Here is a 20,178-nt window from a genome sequence, read left to right on the forward strand (position 1 = left end):
TTGATGCAATGTGATGATACCGTACGTGACAATAAAAAAGAATGCAGAATTGTGACATCAAACATTTTACTTTGGAACTTTGTTTATGATCCAGGACTGGAGAATTAAAAATAATGTTATCATTTATGTTTCAATTCATTTGACAAATTAGTGAACAGCATTTTTAGGTGTGAAAGAATGACAATATGCACAGCAAGGACACATGTTATTGGCGTCCTGCATATTTTTTAGTTTTGTGGTGAACAGGAAAAATAAGGAAAAAACGGGGATACCACCATGTGGAGCTGGGTTTTTCACTATGTGTCTGTGGGTGTTTTGTTCAGACAATTCTATCCACATACAAAGGCGTATACTGAGAAAATAAGCATGTTTTACTGACCAAATATATGCAGGTGGTTATGTGATATGCAGATGCAGTCAATGTTTATTTATTAAAATGCATCCTGATTTTTAAATTAAAACGATTGATTCTGATGTTTGTTTAAAAACTTTGTTTTTTTTCTGTTATTGAAAAACTGTAATCACAATACAAACTTTTTATATCTAGATTTAAATAAATAAACATATATTTCAATATTTTTATTTACAAAAGCTTTGGTATAGCTTCGCAAATGCTGAGTGAAAATCCCATGCCTGCCATATAATAAACTACAAACCCCATAAACGTTTGAACGTCTCCTTAACGCTGATTGGCTGGCTCAACATCCAATCGTCGGGCAGAGACGTGTCTGGCATCAGAGGCCGTGAAGCATCCTTCCGTCATGGCGTGTATCTGGGCTAAATCCATGGTTAACCTGCGATTTCTTTCTGTTTTCTTTTTATTTCTGCTATGTCTCCCGACCGGAGGAGGCCAGAAGAAGAAAGAGGTAAAAGTTTTACTGTCAAAACGCCGTTTTTATTCATAATGCGCAATGTATTGTCTTCACGGAGCTGAAATGACCGGTGTTTTCAAGCTAGCGATGTGAATGAGAGGATAGCTACGTGTGTGGTCATTTAGGGAAACGATTTTTATTATATTGTGTGATTACGGTCACTATTAAAATGTTGAATTTGCTATGTTTTATCCGAGATAGTTACTGATATTATTTGATACGTTAAAGATAGCAGGAAAAAGGAAATACTCATTTGAATCGACTATGATATGATGAGCCAGTTTGCTGGAGATGCTTTATTGAAATATTTGTCTTTCGTTTGTAATTATTCGTTCGGTAATTCCTATACTAACATTTCGGCGTTTTTAATAAGTTGGACATTATTTTGGTCATCTTTGGGACAGGTAGGGTGTGTTTTGTTTATTTGTAACTCAACAAAACTTTTAATCTAACATTTATTTAGTAGCATGAATTTACACTACTGAATATGATTTATTGTAGCAACGATTCATATCATTTTTGATTGATGATAATATTTAAGTTTGATATTGGTTCATTTTGAACGATCCGATTCTCTGACCTAAAACTGATCCTGAACATCTTTATCCAAAACTTCCACCAGTGTGACTCGGAGATAAATACCTGGTTCTGAACAGTCCAGGGGACTTTTTCCAGATCGTTTATCCACATCAAAATAATCCAAAAGGAACATTATTAGAATATTTTATAGGGACCACAAGCCACAATTTTGTCAAGTCCAAAAACAAAATGAATGAGGTAAGTGAAAGAGCTTAAAACTCTGAATACAGAAGTAAATGCAATAACTCAATAGACCTAAAATTAAGAAAATTATTAATATTTTAAGTCGTAATGATTGATTTTGTTTTTTGAAGATGGAAAACAATGGGAAATCACAGGTACACATATCAAGTTTTTTTGTTTTGTTTTTGCTACTACATCTTCCCTATTTGTTCTCTAAATTCAAGGACATTATTCAAGTTATTTGGCAATATTTAATATTTTTTAGAATATTTTTTAATCTGTTATTACATGCTTTGTGTCTGTCAAGAGCAGTTTATTGTTCTGTATTAAGCACGATTGAATCAATATGCTTCGTGATGCAATGTGCAGGACTCAAGCTTTCATCGTATTTTATCAAATTTCTTCAATGTTTTGGGGGATCTATTTAATCTTGTACTTTTCACAAAGCTGTGAAATCGATCCAAAGTTACGAGTACCATCTGTCACCTCACTAATGTCCACTAAATCCACTGTACTCCTTCCGAATCAAAATCAAAGTACAAGCTATGCCAGTAAGCAGTGCGACCCACAAATACACAGTGTAAATAGTCCAATGGGGAAATCAAGTTCCTCAAGGGTGAAGTGAACATGCACAACGACACTCTCGGGGGGCCTACATTCTACCACACTGCATGGGCACATGTCTTTGAGAAATTCAACACATTTCCACACAATGGACTGTAATAATAGTTGATCAGTTTCTGCTGTCATCCTATGTGTGTTGTCTGCTGTGGTGGTACTTGGTTGTTTTTACGTCATTTTTTTACGTTTTTCTTCATCCAAATGGTGTTTTCTAATACCATAATAATAATAATAATGCTGTTTGTGATTTTTTAATAAGGATTTTAAGCTGAATTTGTCCGTCAGACGTGTACATTGATGCAGGCGTGTGTTACTGCTGTTAACTCGGTGTGAAACGTGTTGGCATGTTAAAGATGAGTCGAGTTACTGTGTTTCCTATTGTCAGATTTACTGTAGAATGCTGTATTTAAGATTAGTTTTGATCAAATTTGTTTGTCTGAAAGTGTAAATAATGTCAAACTTCCTCTAACCGAAAAGAACGTCCTGCAGCATTAGACTCAGAAATGAAATTTTACAGAAAAACATCCCTGACATTATCAGTTGTGTTTGCAAAGTTGAAGAAGAACAGAAGAGTAATAACATTAGACGCTGAAGTAATGGGATTTATTGGAGAGGCGAGTAAGAATAAAGTACATTATGAGACCTCACACTCACAAGTAACCTCTATCCAAAAGTCCATGACATGTGAGCAAGTGTTGTTTACTTTTCTGATATCCAAATTTGGGACTAGACTCACGACATGTCTATGACCCTTTTCTGTTAAAAACTCTTGAATTCTGTAGCAATCTTGAGGTCTGGGAGTTTAGTGATACATTGACAAGATATTAAATCAGGGGTCTCCAAACTTATTCCAAATTCAGTCGAAATGTGTGAGAGCCAACCCATTTATTGTTTTAGCTTTTTTAATACCACTTCATTTAAATCAACTATTTAATGAACATTTTATTGCAATGGCATACTTTTCATTTTTTACCACCGAACAAATACATCTAAATATGTTTTGTTTTACCAATATCTCTGTCAGTTTTCCATTTTTTGCACTGTTCTTTCTCAGTTAGCGAGTCGTAGTTGGGATGTCTCGTCTATTAGTCCCTCTTCAGGGGGAATATGAAAATGTCATTTCGCCAACCACAATCAAGAAATATATACACAGTTTTTAGAAAATGCTAAAGTTAAATTGATTTTATGAAAGGAGCTTGAGGGCCATTGGATATTTTACCCTTGTGCCCTCTTATGGGGGATTTTACGTCTGTCACGGACACCAGTGAAGATAAAAAAATCCTTGGAAAAAAAAGTTCAGCGCACTGTTTTGTGGGGTCCAGATGACTGCACTTTTAATTTAAACTTGTCTAGGATAGCATAAGGGTTACATGGGGGCCGTATTTGGACATACTAGTATTAAATGTTAGCATTTTTGACACACAAATTGTGAATTTTCAGTCACAAACATGCATTTATGATCTGGTTTCATTTTGTAAAAAAATGAATCTTTTGGGCGACTGACTGAGAACCGTAAAACAGATTATTTTTAAATACTGCTTTATCCGTATTTTTGATTTTTGATCAGTTGGTGATGGAGTCTTTGTAAGACCTTTCTGTTGACCGTCTGACTAAGCTATTGAGTGAACACGTGTCTTAAATGGCTGTTATCAGCGCTGTAAGCAGAAAGGGTCATTATACTGTACCTGATGGCTGTGGAAGAAGAGGAGGTGTCAGCATCTATGAGCCTCTTTCACAAGTGTTTTTGCTGACCTTTTTTAAACATACAATTTTAGGAAAAATTCATTAGAGTGAATATAAATGAGTTTGAGAGAGAAGGAAGTTGCATGTAGAGACTTGCACATCATTTACAGTCGTACCAACAGCTTAAGTCTTTGTAATACAGTCATTTACTGTCAAAAGCAAACAAGCTAATATGAATAATCAAGAGGGATTTTTTTATGTACAATTTACTATAAAACTTTACATTTTATTTGTTTTTTTGTCAGGTAAAACATTAAAATAGTGAAATAATGAATGAGAAGGTTATCTCTGATGCTTACCAATTTATTAGAAAACTAAGTTCAATAACTTATGAAAACTATTAATTTTGCCGTGGAAACCCCAAAAATGTTAAACTGTTTTTACAACATCGAATGAAAGTTTGAGTTGTAATTTCATAAAAAAGAACAAGAATGAAATTTGTCAACAAACTAATCAACATTTTTTTTTAATGAAAATACCAAAAAAATTCAGGCTCAAGTCACACCTGGCAGCCCCAAAAATAAGAATTTCTCACTGCTGTCTATTCGACACTTTCCCTGGAATTCTGTTTTTATTTCAGCTTTTTCTTTTTTTGCCTATACATTTTCTTTATTGTCTTTGTATTGTATTTTGCAGTGAACCGCAGAGTTTCCGTAGTTTTCAGATGATGCCTGTGATTGTTATTGTGGAAAATTAATGTAGGTCCCCATCCCAAAATAAAAATAATGGTGGGTTTCCTCTTTGGATTTCTAATAGCAGACAGCTCCGTGTTGCTCCGCCCCTGATAGGGGGTACGCTGCTGCTGTATTACAGCCATGAAATTGACTTTTATATTTCCGCCTTATTTATTAAAATAAAAGATCACTTTTGTCCAAAAACTACAAATAAAAGCAGTATTGTCTCTTAAATTTAATAAAATCTCAATCACAGAATATTAAAAAAAAACGCAGAAACATATCAACATTCACAGTCCTACTAATTATATGTCATTTACAATTTTACTCTAAAATAAACTGCTACATTTGAAATTTGTGGTAATGAAAAATTTGATGCAGTTACATTTTTGGCTCAAGATTTATGCAACACATTAAAATAAACATTTAAAAAATAACCTTATTGCAGTTACTTGCTAACAGTAGGTATATCCTGACTTCTTAAGGTTAGACACTTTTACTATCATGTTAATAACGGTGTTAATGTGAAAACATCACTAAAGCCGTTACCTACAACACTCTTTTTCTCTTTGAAAGTAAACATGTTAAGCACGAATAAAGCAGAATGTTGCACTGCTCAAATCACTTTTTTAATGAAACAAAGTTTAATTAAATAAACTTATTTGAAAATTTTCTATCTGGAAACAATTTTGTTTGACTATAAAACACAATTTTCACACAATTAACGGTTCAAACTAAACTTTCATTGATAAAATTATAAATTACATAAAAAATAACAAAGAAAAGAAAAGCAAAGACATTTTAATAGATTTGATGAACATCAATTTTGCACTTTTAACAAAAAAAAAAGAAACCCATCCTACATAATAGATTAAAAAATAACCTGCATTTTTAAAATGACTGATAGAAGAATTTATTTATTAGAAATGTAAACGATGACAAATACTAATAATTGGCGAATAACTGTGAACTTGGTGTTAAGTCGCTTGACAAATAGTTGTTCCTGTACAATAATGCATTCAGCTAACAGTATTAATAGTTTTCAAGGCTTCGGGGCTGTCACAGTTTATTTGTTAGCAACTCTTTGTTTCTCCTTCACACCAATCTGTTTTTAATTTTGGTCCATCATGTCTGAAAGACGTGGAAAATGTGCAAAGCAGGGGAGAGGTTGAAGACATATTTTCAGTAAGGTGCTGTGGAGATATTGAAGGGTTATAATGTGAGTAATGTGCTCTCACTGTAGCCTGCCTGGGGCCATGTCAGAGGAGGTGGAAGAGGCAGAGGAAGATTCTATTTTGCTTGAAATAGACAAAATGGTGATGCGGCGCTTTATATTCGCCTCAACATTTTCTGGCTCCTCTTTCATCTGCTGCTGGCCAGCGAACGCTTGGACTTGAACTGTGGAGAAGGTAGGCAGCTGTAAGTGGTGGATGTGCCAATTGACTTGCGGTTTGCTGGGATAGGTTGATTTTCAGCTTGACCAGTTTGGAGTAGTGGTCAGGCACATAGAACTTTATTTTTTTCTTTATCCACTCCACTCTCAAGCTTTGGTAGTTAAGAGGTATTGAAAAAAAAGAGAGTTTTTGTATGTGTACACGTGATACATGTGACTGTGGTTTTGGTTTATGCTCTTTATTTTCCATATTCAGATTCCTGCACATAATACTAAATGATCACTGTTTTCAACACACCGTAGGGCTGGGATCACTGGGTACCTCACAATACAATGCCATACGCAATACATGGCTCACGACATCGATGATATCGTGATACTGCAAGAATTGCTAAAAATCGTCTCTAATAACTCAGATTATAGAAGAACGCATATTTTTTGGGGAAAATATATCCCCATTAATTGGGTTGTAATGATTCAGTCAAGCCACGATTCGATTCGATTTACCAATTTAAAGTCTCAATTTCGATTTATTTTTTTCCTCAACACAATGAACTAAAGGTGGGCTATTTTAAGACCAAGTATTTTTTTTATTTTTTTGCCCCTTACATCAGTCTGTCGCTTAAATGAACATTTATACATAATATTGAAATGATCACAAATCCTTTCATACTCGGTTCATGTTGTGCTCCACGTGTGATGGACCGCTCGACACCCGCACCCACTCAGTGCAACCCCCCTAAGCCCCTGAGCGCACTCGCGCTCGCTTGCCCACCTGCACTTGCCTGCACACTCGTTCACTCACTATCCCGCGCTCAACCGCGCAAGCGTTCGCTCACTCGCCCACGCTCGTCTTCGCGCTCTCACTCGTCCGCTCAAGCGTTCGGGCACTCGCCTGGATACGCGTTTGCTCACTTGCCTGCGTTGTGACTCGGAATTGGAATTATTTATAAAATTCAGTGTTAACAATAGTAAACATGAACAGCAGTACTACTACTCAGTTCAAAATTGTCATAAACAAAAGAACAAAAATTAAGTCATTCAAGTATCTGCCAGGCCCATTGGTGAGATACTCCTTTAGAGGTAGATAGTGAGACAGGCTGTCCGGGGACCAAAGTATGACAAATTTAATGTTTTACAGCCTCTTCAAACGAAAATAAAAGATTGATACTTAGTGAGAACCCATCGTGAATCAATTGCAGGACTAAATATCTCGATTTATCGCAATATTGATATTTATGCACACCCCTAAGTTAGAGTACAACAAGAGCAGAGGTAAGGTGGAAATTGACTGGTCACACCAAATACTGAAGTAAAGGCAACACTACTTATAAGTGATATAAACATAAAACTATTCTAACAAGAGCAACCCTACTGGTTTTAACACTGAAGATTGCAGCAAAAAGGATGTTTCTAAGGTGTTTTTATGTAGAGTTTCAGCTGAGTTGTTTCACTAAAACATCTAATCTGATCTGCAGCTGTAACAGCTTCTGCAGCATCACACTTATTCAGTTTCCACATTTAGTTAGGCCCAGGCTTAGGACGACTCATGTCTAGACATGTCGTTTCATTGATCCTATTAGCCAGAAGAAGTGTAAACATGGACACAGCACTCAAGGGTGACTGAAGTGGATCAACTTTCAGTCTCGCAAAGTCATCTATTAGATCAGAAATGGAAAAAACAATATAAGGAATAAAATCTAAATTTTGAGGCTTCAGCACTGAAATTTTCTTTTGAAAGTGATGCTATGTGGCCCTAAGGCTAAGGAAGAAATATCATGTGGAGAAAAGACATATTTATATCCCTTCAATACACCCTCGTTTATCACTTCAGCTCTGCTAGATATTACAGCTGGTGTTGTTTTTCCTGTCTTAAGGCTGACCACAGCACAAAGAAAGAACCTGTGTAAGCACTTCCTGTGCCTAGACATGGTGAGTTAGGGGAGTTTAAGAGCAAAAAAGAAGTCTAAGACTGAGTCTGATGCTAGGAGGACTGTGTCTGGAGAGTTATATATCCAGAGACACCAAAAATGCACTACCCAGGGACCAGTCTAATAAGTGGATTGGAATAATAAAAACTTGCTACCTCTGCACACAGAGGCTTAATAAAGCACTTGCTTAGGAGCCTTTAGGGCAAAAGCAAAGTCACTTGCAGAGTTTAGACATGGGGCTGTGAAACTAAGCACTGAGCAAGCAGTTTTGACGTTTGGCTTATTCACACGAGTTTACCAGGAAATAAGTTGCAGCTCTATGACTTTGTTTTCTGCAAATTGACATTTTTGTTTATTTCATTTTAAATGATTCACAGTCACCAAGAAAACAAAGATCAGTTTAATCATTCAGATTAGTGTGCTTCTTGCGCATCAAAACGGTCTGAACATGTAAATCCCACAGCTTCCTTGGAGGTCCGGTTTGTTTGTATGGACACTCCAGAACAACCTTCCACATTTTTATTCATGTCACATCATTGACTGCAGCTTCAGCAGAAGTTTTCAAGCTGAACATCGTTAGGTTTCAAATACTAGCGATAAGAGCAAGTTTAGGAAGAAAAGAGTTCAGGAATGAGGGCTCCACAGTGGTGCAGTGGTTAGCGCTCCGAGCTCACAGCGGGAAGGCCCTGGTTGGGATCCCGGGTTAGTCCTTAATGTGTGGAGTTTGCATGTTCTCACATAGCTCTGTTGAAATGGAAAGAATACAGTTTTTCACACCAGAGATTTATCTAAAACACTTACGGTTTTTATTTCTACCTGCTTGTTTTCCATAATCATCTGCTTAAGCTTGCCTGGTTCAGCTCACTGTTAACCTCTGGAGAAACCAGTAAATGACAGTTATTACAAGCAGGTGTGTCTTTGCTTCAATTTTTCTTCACTTTTTAAAAAATAATTTTTATAAATTGAGTTGAACTAACATGAATTTTGACGGCACGGTGAGACTAAAATGATTTAATAATTTGTTTATCAGCTATTGCCAAAAACAAAATCTCTCCAGGAAATGCAATTTACCACTAAGTTCTGAAGGACTTTGTTTGGATTTCACTCATTAGCTGTTGTTATCTGAATTGTTGATGCTCATATCAGGTCTTGTTTTCTAACAACAGATGGGCTTCTTCCTCCTCATTTAGGACATCCACAACTAAGTTTTGAAATCCAATATTATTTATTTCTCTAAATCTTCTCCCCTGTGGCAAATCATTTTTCTTTTTCATGAAACAGCATTTTTTGTGCACTCTTGTAAATGGTGTATACTTATAGTGTTTTACTAGTTTCTTAGAAGCGGTTTACAGTCAGAGTCCTGTTCAGCCATACACACACACTGATGCTGAACACTGGCACCAATCTACAACGAGAAGCAATGTGGGGTTTGGTGTCTTGCCCAAGGGCACTTTGATACGTGGGTGGGATAGGTGGGAACCGGACCTTTTGTGATATTTCAATAATTATGTGAAGCCACAAAGTGATCTTTCCTTTTCCCTGTTTTGTGGCATTTCCAGTTATTGCCTACTAACTGTAATCTTCCTCTCATTTCTGTAGCTAATTTTGTGGCATGATCTAAAAGGGGTCCAGCCCCTTTCCTCGTTGGGAAAACAAGTTTCTTAATACCATTAATCACATCTGTAGGGACCTTCTGAAATAGTTTTTGTGCTCAGTTCTTCGCTCAATCATTTATTCAGTTTTTTTGTCCCCTTTTTCATGGATCGGTCAAGTATTGAAGCCATACTTCATCCACCGTACATGCTGTCTTTGACTGTGACGCTGTTTCTCAGTGCTGTGTGGTTACATGCCATTTCTGTCCATGTTCTCATCTTGAGGTACACTCTTCTTTGTGTAATGATCCATTTGCAAGTAGAGAATGTATTCAGTTTGTACAATGAAGATGGACTTTAAGTGCAGATGCTCAGTTTTAAATGGGTTTATTCACACTGGACGGTGAGTTTAAAAATTACATCCCTTGGAAATGTGAGATGTTTTTTCAAAGGGATAAAAATTCTATTTTACTAGAAGCTCTTAAAGCAAAGCGATAAAAGAAACCTTTTTTTCTATTTGATTTGTAACAGTTCTCAGTGGATGAAGTGGTACAGTGGTTTGGCCTTTATCTTGCTATGTTTTTCTGTAACTTATTATGGCTGTGAGAGTGTATGGTTTTTAATCTAGTTAATCTTTATTTCAATGTAAAGGTATAATGCATGACTTGCCTAGAAAAAAAGAGTAATATTGCTAGGAAAGCATTTTTACCCCAAAGAATCTTACAGAATTTGCAACTGTTATGTACAACCACCCTTGTCCCAAATTACTAACACTTGTGCTTTTTTTTAATTACTTTATCTCACCACAGAGAGCTTTTTTTTATCGCTGAATCAGTAAGCAAATCATTTTAATATTATATTATTTCTCTAACGTGAGTTAAAAATACAATAGACAAAAAAGCAATTAGGTTTTTATCACCCAATAAAATTTTAGTAAAATTATGTTTAGTTTTATAACTTTTATTTTGATTTCTATAAATTACTATTGCTTTCCAAAAATGTTTTCTTTTTTCTCTTTTATTTTATTTTTTCCAGAAACCTGAAAATGTTAGTAATATGGCACATTGTTGATTGGATGATAACATTTGTCCATCTTTTTAACAGCAAGTTATTTGTCATGAATCGATACTGGATATAATCCAATCAGTGATGTCCCATAGTACCTACCTTGTGTTTCGATTTTCGATTTCTGGAAGTTACTTTTGTTTTTCGAATTTTTTTGTTGTTTTTTTGCATTTCAGTTTCTGGAAAAACATTTTTTTATTTCCAAGATACAATGCTGTTTTATTTTATTTTTTTATTTTATTTTGTAATGTGGAAACTACAGGGTGGCCTTTCTAATGTTGGATCTGCCATTTTCTTTGACACATGCGTAGTAGTGCTAATGCGGGTCATTAGTGATATCACAGGAAGTCCTGGGTACTATACAAATACACAAATGAAGCTTGAAAGTGTGGGAAACATTAAAAATAAATAAATAAAAGACAAAAGTATCCAATGCAACATCTGCAAGGCAGAACTTTTGTACAGAACACACAGTACTACAGTGATGCATGAGCGCCTGAGGAGGAACCACATTGTGACCGAGTATGATAACGCTGAAGAGGGATCGACATCTAGGTAAGCTAAGCTAACATAAGCGCAAACAGAGAGCAAACTTAATAGCTAAATGTTTTCTGTGCATCTCATCAACCTGTATTTCATTAGAGCAAAATTTCTCTGCTGAAAGGAACATCTGCTCTCAAAAGAGATCAAGTCTTTCTGCAAGACCTTTATAAATGCTAACTTTCCTGCTACGACCAAGAGCATTATACAGTTTGGAATTCTATAGAGTCAGAGTGAAGTCAAGTTGAATACAGTTGTGAATCTCTCAGCACCACACAATGTACTTTTGTTATATTTGAGTCAGTGAGAGCAAAACTTTACCTTCTCAAATGCCAACCTCATTTGATTTAAGTCGTTTTAATGCCAGAAACAAATTAAGGAAAGGAGCTGCATGATTCATTAAAGTTTTAAAAGACTATTGTCTTAAATGTCTGTATTTTTAGTTAGCATATTGCTTAGATATTTCAAGTTTTAGAGCCAATGATGGTTAAGATGTGTTTTACTTCCAGTTTTCACATGATCTTATTAGTTGACAAAAAAAAAAAAAAAAATTCGTCAATTGAACGACTATTTAAATAATTATTTGTGGAAGTCCTGATGGTAAACAGTGCAAAAAATGATGGTAGATCTTTAGGACCAGCCCTGATATACAACTGTATGGGTCTACCTCTAGTATACAACTGTATTAATTTCTACCAATAATAGCCCTGGTATACAACTGTTTAGGTCTAGCTCTGGTATACAATTGAAGTGATTTCTACCTATAACCCTGGTATACAACTATATATCTTTCTACCTCAAGTGAAGTGTTGACGTGCAGACAGAATTCTGCAGTGCATTATCTACTATTGTATTTTATGTATTAGTTTATTCTTTTTGGTCATCATTTAAATAGGGGACAGCTCTGACATTTCAATTGATTAATTGTTGTTTTAGTTATTAAACTGGAGTTCATCAGTGCATGTGTTCCCATGTTCATGTATGAGAATTACTTACTTATTTTATTTGGAGAAAATATTAAAGTACCATAAAGCAGAAAAAGTGCTGCTTAAGGAAGCATGATGTTGACAAAATAGCTGCCATGTGATTTTTAAATCACACCACCACATTTATAGTTTATCTCTCTCTCTTACTCTCTCTCACTGGGTCTGCAGATATTTTTAGGGCTCATTGGTGGGTCTGATACCAAAATTAAGCTACTCTGCTCTAAAGAAATGGTCAAAACTAAGTGTTCCCGTCTGGAGTCCTGTATTGGCTGCAAGAAATGGATTATTATTCCGGTGTGTGCCTCCGTGTTTGCGTGTATGTGGTTGTCTGGGTTGTGACTGATAAGGTGCTTCACTCTAATCCCCACAGATAGGTCTGTGTAACAGTGATGTTTCACTGCGTCCCCGCACACAAAAAAGCCATTCAGATACAAGTTTGTGTGATTTGTTATATTTACTGACTCACTTCTTAACAAGGCTTACAATGTTGTTGCTCTAGTAAAATTCTTTAAAGACTCTGTGCATGTATGTTTAAACTATATAAAGTACTACAGGCTTCTGAAGACTTACAAGAGAAAAGAGACGCTAACACTGGTGCATTATTTCCTGTTATTTTTGTGTCAATTTTAATTTAGGGGGCTCTAATTATTTGGTCCCAAATTGCCTTTTATAGGATTGACACTTTCTCTGAGAACCTTTTAGAAGTGCTGATCAGAGGCTGTTTTGCTATGTCTGAATGTGCGTGCCTGTAGTGCTGTTTTTTTTAAGTTAATATGCAGAGGAAATCCGTGCATTGTATTTTGTCATTTTGTGCATTTACTAACACAAAGCATGAATATATAAAATAGCACAAGACTAACTCCTTTTCTATATGTTTTGTTCCATACACCCAGCAGAAAACTTCCCTTCCCTTCTTTTTTGTTTGTCTAGGATTTTGGATTAGCACGTCACACAGGTTACGTCACACAAACTACAAAAACTAAAGAAAGTCTATTACCAACCTATACAGTTAGTTACACTAACCATATAAGTAGGACTCGATCTAAATAAATAATTAACCATTATGGCATACATCTTCACCTAGATCAATGCATCTGTTTTCTTTTAAAGTAATTTATTTTATTTTCAGACTAATGCCGGGTTCACACTGCATGCGGAAGCGCCGCGAAATGAAGGCTGCTTCCATTTGGTGCCCTTGTTAACCTACGGTGAAGTTCACAACAGACGCGAAGCCGTTGTCTTCCACGGCCAGCTTCCGCAGTGCAACGATCGTTTTGGCGTCTGGGCTTTTTTGCGCAAGCTGCGAGCGATCCGGCAGGAAGTTATGGCAGTCAGTTTTCAAAATATAACCAATTTTTTACAACAAAATACAGCTATTGACAAAGGTGATCATTTTTTTGTTTCTAAACAGACTGTAGAGATAAAAAGTGCAGTATTTGAAGGGCACAACTCTTGGTACATCCTAAAGACAAGATCGAGCAAAACAACAAGTGCAATGTCATATACGAAATACCATGTCATTCATGCAATAAAACTTATATTGGAGAAACGGGACGAAAATTCATCACAAGAAAAACGGAACACAAGAAGGAATGCGAAAAGGAAACGGAAAAAAGACTAACAAGAGCAGCACGACAACAGGCATCGCAGGAAAATATGAAATCTGCAATAACAGACCACTGCAAAGAAAAATACCACATCATGGACTGGGAAAAGGCCAAAATCATCCTTACTGAAGAAAACAGACATCAAAGATGGATCATGGAAGCAGTGGAGATCAGAAAGCGAGCCCAGACCGCCAAGAACAGGGATGAGGGGGCTTTTCTGCTCTCCCATACTTGGAGCAACATCCTCCAGCAGCGAGCCGGACAGCGGGGGGGGCGGAGTTACCTGTCAGACTTTGACAGGTGACTCCGCCTCAGAAACAATCAGCTGTTTTATACACGTCACACTCTACCACCTGGTGACGACTCTGATGAAGATGGAAGCTCTCCGTCGAAACATATCAGGTACGAAACAATTATGTGTCTGATAACAAAATAATTAAATCAGCTAATAAGAATACAGACACTATGAATTTTATCGCATTAAACTAGAAACTTGGGTAGTGAAATGAAGTGTTTCATTGGGGTTGGATCTGTTAACAACCAAAACGTGGCGAATAATGTAGTTAGGTCTATATCAGATTTGGAGGAAGTCATGGCTCACAATTTGAAAGTTGGTGATGATTTTAAAGTTATGTATCTCTAGTATTTTAAAGCTTGTTTTGAATAAAGATTTGGAGGTGTTAGACTTCAGGCTTTGAGGGTCGTTATTATATTTTTTTTTGTTTGTTTTTTTGTTTTTTTTAGAAACCCTTCTCTACCTGCTGCTTGCATAGAGCAGATGTGTTTTGCCAGAAAAAAAACAAAAGCAGCAGGTTTGTTGGAAAGCGTGTAGGACATTAACCTACAAGGACAGGAGTTCATCTTTCATATAATCTTTCATATAATGCCTCTAAAGCATCTTCTTCGTATTATTTTCTGAATCACATTATACACGAGCAGCCAAAGTAAGTCTTTCCCAAGGTCGTGGTTTTGACTTAAGTAAATATTTATATTGAATTATTATTTTGTATATTATTTTGTAGAAAAAGACTACTGTTTGAAAAATAAAAAGCATTTTCTCACCTTGTCTTTTAGATGTATTATGAACTGGTGTTTTACAAAAATTATTATCTCTAACTTTCAAACTATCCATAATTCCACTGGGTTTAGTCTTCTGTGTTTTATGACATTAATAGTTCAAGCTAAGAAAAAAAAAACGAAAACATACAGCCTTTGCCCTTCATCCATTTCTCATTTCAAAGAGAACATGTGCAAGAAGGAATATGCATAATTCAAAACACCTGGTTTCACTGACAAGAAAATAAAAGTAAAGGTCTCTGTAGTCTGATTGATTTGTCATATCTACACATGATTTATGTTGAATATTTACCCTTTGATACAACTGAGCACCCAGTGGTCTCTCCTCACCCCTGCTCTAGATGTTATTGACCAGCCAATTAGTTTCACTATCTGAGCCCAGAGCAAGATCCATTTACTGCAACTAGCTCACCATATCCCTTGTGAGAAGGCCATCACTTTGGAGTTGGCTGCAATGCTGCTGCAGTTTGCTGGACATTAAAAATTACACACTTTTTGTTCATTTTTGCATTCAGAGCTTTTGAACAGTGGATAAAGCTGGTTTACATGAAATTTTTTCCAGTAAAAAGAAAAAAAATGTATACTAAAAAAATGGCCAGTACAGTAAAATGCATTTTGTTTCGTTATATATTATTATTACCGGTTGGAATGCTCTTAGGAGGGAAGGAGGAGTGCTAATACACAGTGGATTCAGTTCTGTCATTACATTTAAAAAAACGTTTTTTATGAATGTCCTATGAATTCATGTTGTTGTATTTATCTGCCACGTCTTAAAGTCCAGCAGTGAAAATATTATCCCAATGTAAACTGGTCCATGAACACATACAGGCTACACACAGCAGCTCGTTGGCATTAGCATCAGGGACCAAATCATACCTTTTTTTAATCAACTTTTGGTTGCTGCTTTAAGTCCAGCGCGTTTGTCTTCCAGTTTGGACTGGCTCCTGTTGAAAATCACCAAATGTTCCACTGCTTCATCAGCGGAAACCGAATTTAACACGGAGAAGATTAGCGTAAGTGACTGCGGGGTATGGTGTCTCGTGAGCATTTGTTATCTCGCGTGCAGACAAAGGAAGTGGAGATGTCTAAAAAAAATTATCAAAATGAAAGCTAAGAAGCATAAATAATCAGATGTAAACATTTACTCGCCATGTGACGACTAACTTTCGCGATAGACTAATTCTTCTATCGAGAAAAAGTTCTATCATGATATATGTTCCTATCATTTTATTGCCCTGCTCTACTGCTAATCCTATTTTTTTTATATATATTTTTTTATATTTCTTGAAATAAAGTTATTCAAGTTATGAACTGACCAATCAGATGCTTCAATAAAAGAATGTTGTACCAACTGGCCCCACCTGAAATGTTCAAAACATGTAATGGACGGATTCTCCCTCGCCGCTTTTCAGTGGAAGAGGTTTAGACTTCCAACAAGCTCACTCCTGATTTGTGATGGTAGTTGCCAAAGAAATGTTGATTCAGACAGACTAGGACCAATTTGTACTTACTTACCTCGTCTGGCTTCAAATACCAACGTTTGTATTTGAGAAAAACGGCAACTGAATTAACTTTATTTCATTAGAGCCAAAAGTAAGATGTTTTTTTTATAGGTTATGTCACACTCGCTCAGTCAAGTTCTCTGATACGGTCAATGGTTTAATCTCACTAGTATTGTTCTTGTCACTGTCCTTTAGTCACAAGAGACTTAGGAAAACAAATTTTGTTTTGAAAACCCCGGTTTGGAAATCTGCTCTGAATTTCTTTTAGAAGATTCTATTTGGACACATCCTCTGGAAGAGACACATGACCTACTAGAAAGTTATTTTCAATGTGGCTTTGTGTGTCCCAGTGGAGGAGCTGGAGGGTTGTAAAGAGGGAAGTCTTGGGATCTTTTTTCAGGTTGCTGTTCCAGTAACCTAATCCCAAATACAGAAGAAACCCCCACCCCAGCACACACAAAGAGTAAAGAATGGATGGGTGAATGTACTATGAAACACCATGTCCCTTTAGTCTTCTGCTTAACAAGTAATAACTGTTAATGCAGTCCTTTCATTTCATTATTGACAGATCTTATTAGGAAATATTCGGGCCATTTATTATTTTGGTTACTGCTGCATTCTAGTAATTGTTTACCTCAAAGAGCCAGTAATTCATATACTTAGTTAATTAAGCCATTACAGTATCTCATGGTAAGATTTTAGTCGAACAAAATAAACTACATGAAATTAGATGAATTATTTGGATTGAGCAATTTCTTTCAGAAAAAGAAAATGTCATAAATGTAAATCTTTTTTTCCTTATTGAATGAAGGTACGCATGCTTTTTAAATGATTGATCTAAATACTCAAAAGCACTTACTTTTGTTTAGATTACCTGGTCTTTTTTTAAAAAAATCCTTTATATATAATTGTCTGTTGAGACTTAGCAGGATTGCTTACCTTAGTAGATGCAAGTAGCAAATGCCAATAGCTTGCTAGACTCTTCAGCAACACATTATGCTATAGGGTGTTAAGCCCTATTAATGGCATTAGCCTCCAAAGGCTAATGAGGCAACACGGTGGGCTAATTACAGTTATGGGCTTAATATGCTTTGGTGTTTATTGTGGTCTTGACCCTGGCTTTTACAATTAAAATAAACAAGTGTTGCTGAAATAATGGCAAAGTCTGCACGATCGACTTGTACATAAAGTTTATAGAGCAGAGCAGCTTTAGGGCTAGTATAAAAGTCAAAGGTTGTATTTGAACCTTTTTAAAGTTATACTAACTTAAAACTAACTTGATTCGCTTGGGTGCTGTGGGTATATGGGTGGTCTGGGTCTGTAGAGAGTTGTAGAGAGGAGTGGCTACATCTCAAGGGTTACATATGGTCATGTGCACAGTAAGCATATTATGAAGTATTTGCAAGGCTATGGGAAGTTACACACCCTTATGACCTATGGGTGATGCTTTCGTATGGTTCCTTTATGCTACACTTGAGTGGTTAGTAAGTAGTGCTGCCACAAACGATTATTTTTAATAGTCGACTAATCACAAATTATTTTTTTCGATTAGTCGACTAATCTGGTCATGCGCGAACTGGATGTAAAGCACGTATCTTAACCACCATTAGCTTTAAACTAACTAAAAACTAGTTATACATCATTATCTGCGATAATTTTAGTGTGAATGATGTAAGGTGAATTTGGCTACTGAAGATGCTAGTGCTGATACAAGATGCTGAAATTGATAGCTAAAAACTCTGAAGCTGATAACCAGCTAAAAATATTAGTTAAATGCCAAATTAGCCTCAAAAACAAAAAAAGCCTAAATTAGCCAAAACAGCTAGCATGCAGCTGAAATATTAGCTGAACTCCAAAATAGCCTTAAAAACTGAAAAAAAATTCTAAATAAGCTGAAATATTAGCTAAACTCCAAATTAGCCTAAAAACTGAGAAAATCTTAAATTAGCCAAAATAGCTAGCATGCAACTGAAATTTTAGCTAAACTCCAAAATAGCCTAAAAACCTTGATAAATTCCAAAATAGTCATAAAACTAGCATAATGCCATTATAATTTTCCACTTTGGTACACTCTGACTTCATATAATATAAAGTAACGACTAATCGACTATTGAATTAGTTTGTTGACTATTTTAATAGTGGATTAGTCGTTGCTTAGTTGACTAATTGTGGCAGCCCTATCAGTGAGGTTAGGGTACTGACCCTTTACTGACCCTGTGCTTATGACGTATGCGCGGGGTATTCATGTGATGTATGCAAGTGCCCACGCAAACTACACTCTTAAGTGTCTACTCATTTCAAACTGCCAGACTTCATGCAACTAGTGCACACTTATCATATAAACAACACTTTCAGGCCCCAAGCGCAGTCTGCAGAATTTTGGGGGGTTGAAAAATTTGTAAAATACGTTCAACACGTCTGATTCTCACCTTCTTCTCCCTTATTTAACCTTGTATGTTGCATACGGTTTACTATGACCAGTCACATGCAGCATGCCCATGGTAAATAATTTGTATCAACATTTTCGCTTTACCAGATTTGTCCATTTTTCACCTACAAACAGCCTATATCTAGCCATAAAGACAGTTGTGACTAAAGCTCAAAGTTGTCATTCCATGATTCCAGTATAGACATCTTTAAATTCTCTGAACTCTCTTAAATTATTATTTTTTTCTGTTCATAAATTATGTAGGTTTTAATATAACCATCGGCTTTTTAGTCAGGGACCTAAACACTAAGTTGTTTCATATCTATTTTAAAAATTGAAATTGCACCTGTGAAACTGTTTAATAAGTGTTTAACCTTTGTTTAAAAGTTTGAAGAATTAATTTAGTTTTAGTTCATTTTTTTAATGTTTTCTTATGCCAACATTACAAACAACACTTCCACAGTACAGTGCAATTAACAGTGACTGCTTGATGAATGGGAGCCAACTTAAATTTACATAAAAAGATATCTAGATACAGTGAAAAATAAAAACTGTTTCTTGTTAATCTGTGTTCACTTCAAACACATTTCAAGTGTCAGGGGCATCCAGTTTCAATGTGAAGTCAGTGCGCAGACTTCACATTGAAACTGGACTTCCAGACGCCCTGAGGTCCTGTGGCGTGATCTGAGTATCGAGTGTGGTGTGTTGGCCTGGCAGCTGCGCGATTTGGGCTTTGTGGCATGTTGAAAGTTAAAAAACATCTGAATTTTAAAGAAGATCCATTTGTCAACCAATCAGAGACTCAGATGTGACACGTGATGACACAATCAACAGGTGGAGTCCCAATCTGACATGGAGGACAGGCTGATCATTCTCCTCCTGAACTTTGCATAGTTTTCCTTTTTCTACTGAGACAACAACAAAAAGATCTTCTAATTTTATTCATATTTTATTTTTTTCCTCCTCTGACTTATGTAGGACAGCGAGTTCTCAAACTGGGTTGCAGAGATACTGTTGTACCGGTGAAAATGGCCGTTTTTCAGATGAAAGATCCTGCAGTAGATGGTGAAACCTACTGTACTGAGAGTCTCTGAACGATCTCATGAATCCAGACTTAGAGACGTGACAACAGATGTCTTTGTAGCGCTCTTCAAAACAAATAAACTCCAACTCTCAACATCATCTGTGTCTTCCATTAATTGTAAATGTGTATACACTCAATGCACTGATGTTGAGATGACGCTTAAAACTTTTCACGGTAGCTCCTCCCACACGTGTCAAATTATAAACACATTTTGGACAAGCGTCCAGCAGCAAATTTGACACGCAAATCGCGTTTGGTGTGAAATCAGCCTTGTACTTTTTTTTTTTTTTTTTTTTTTTTT

At 36.1% G+C, this 20,178-nt stretch overlaps 1 protein-coding gene across 1 annotated transcript in view; it reads left to right on the forward strand.

Moving 5' to 3' along the window:
- The first annotated feature begins 710 nt into the window (after positions 1–710).
- tusc3 (tumor suppressor candidate 3) overlaps positions 711–20,178 on the forward strand; it is a 70,747-nt gene continuing 51,279 nt past the window's right edge. Inside the window, exon 1 of the mRNA XM_024260020.2 lies at positions 711–866. Within this exon, the coding sequence (XP_024115788.1) occupies positions 762–866 (105 nt within the window). The 5' untranslated portion in view covers positions 711–761. The remainder of the gene's footprint in view (positions 867–20,178) is intronic.

Source organism: Oryzias melastigma, linkage group LG1, assembly GCF_002922805.2.
Source record: "Oryzias melastigma strain HK-1 linkage group LG1, ASM292280v2, whole genome shotgun sequence".
Lineage (NCBI taxonomy): Eukaryota > Metazoa > Chordata > Actinopteri > Beloniformes > Adrianichthyidae > Oryzias > Oryzias melastigma.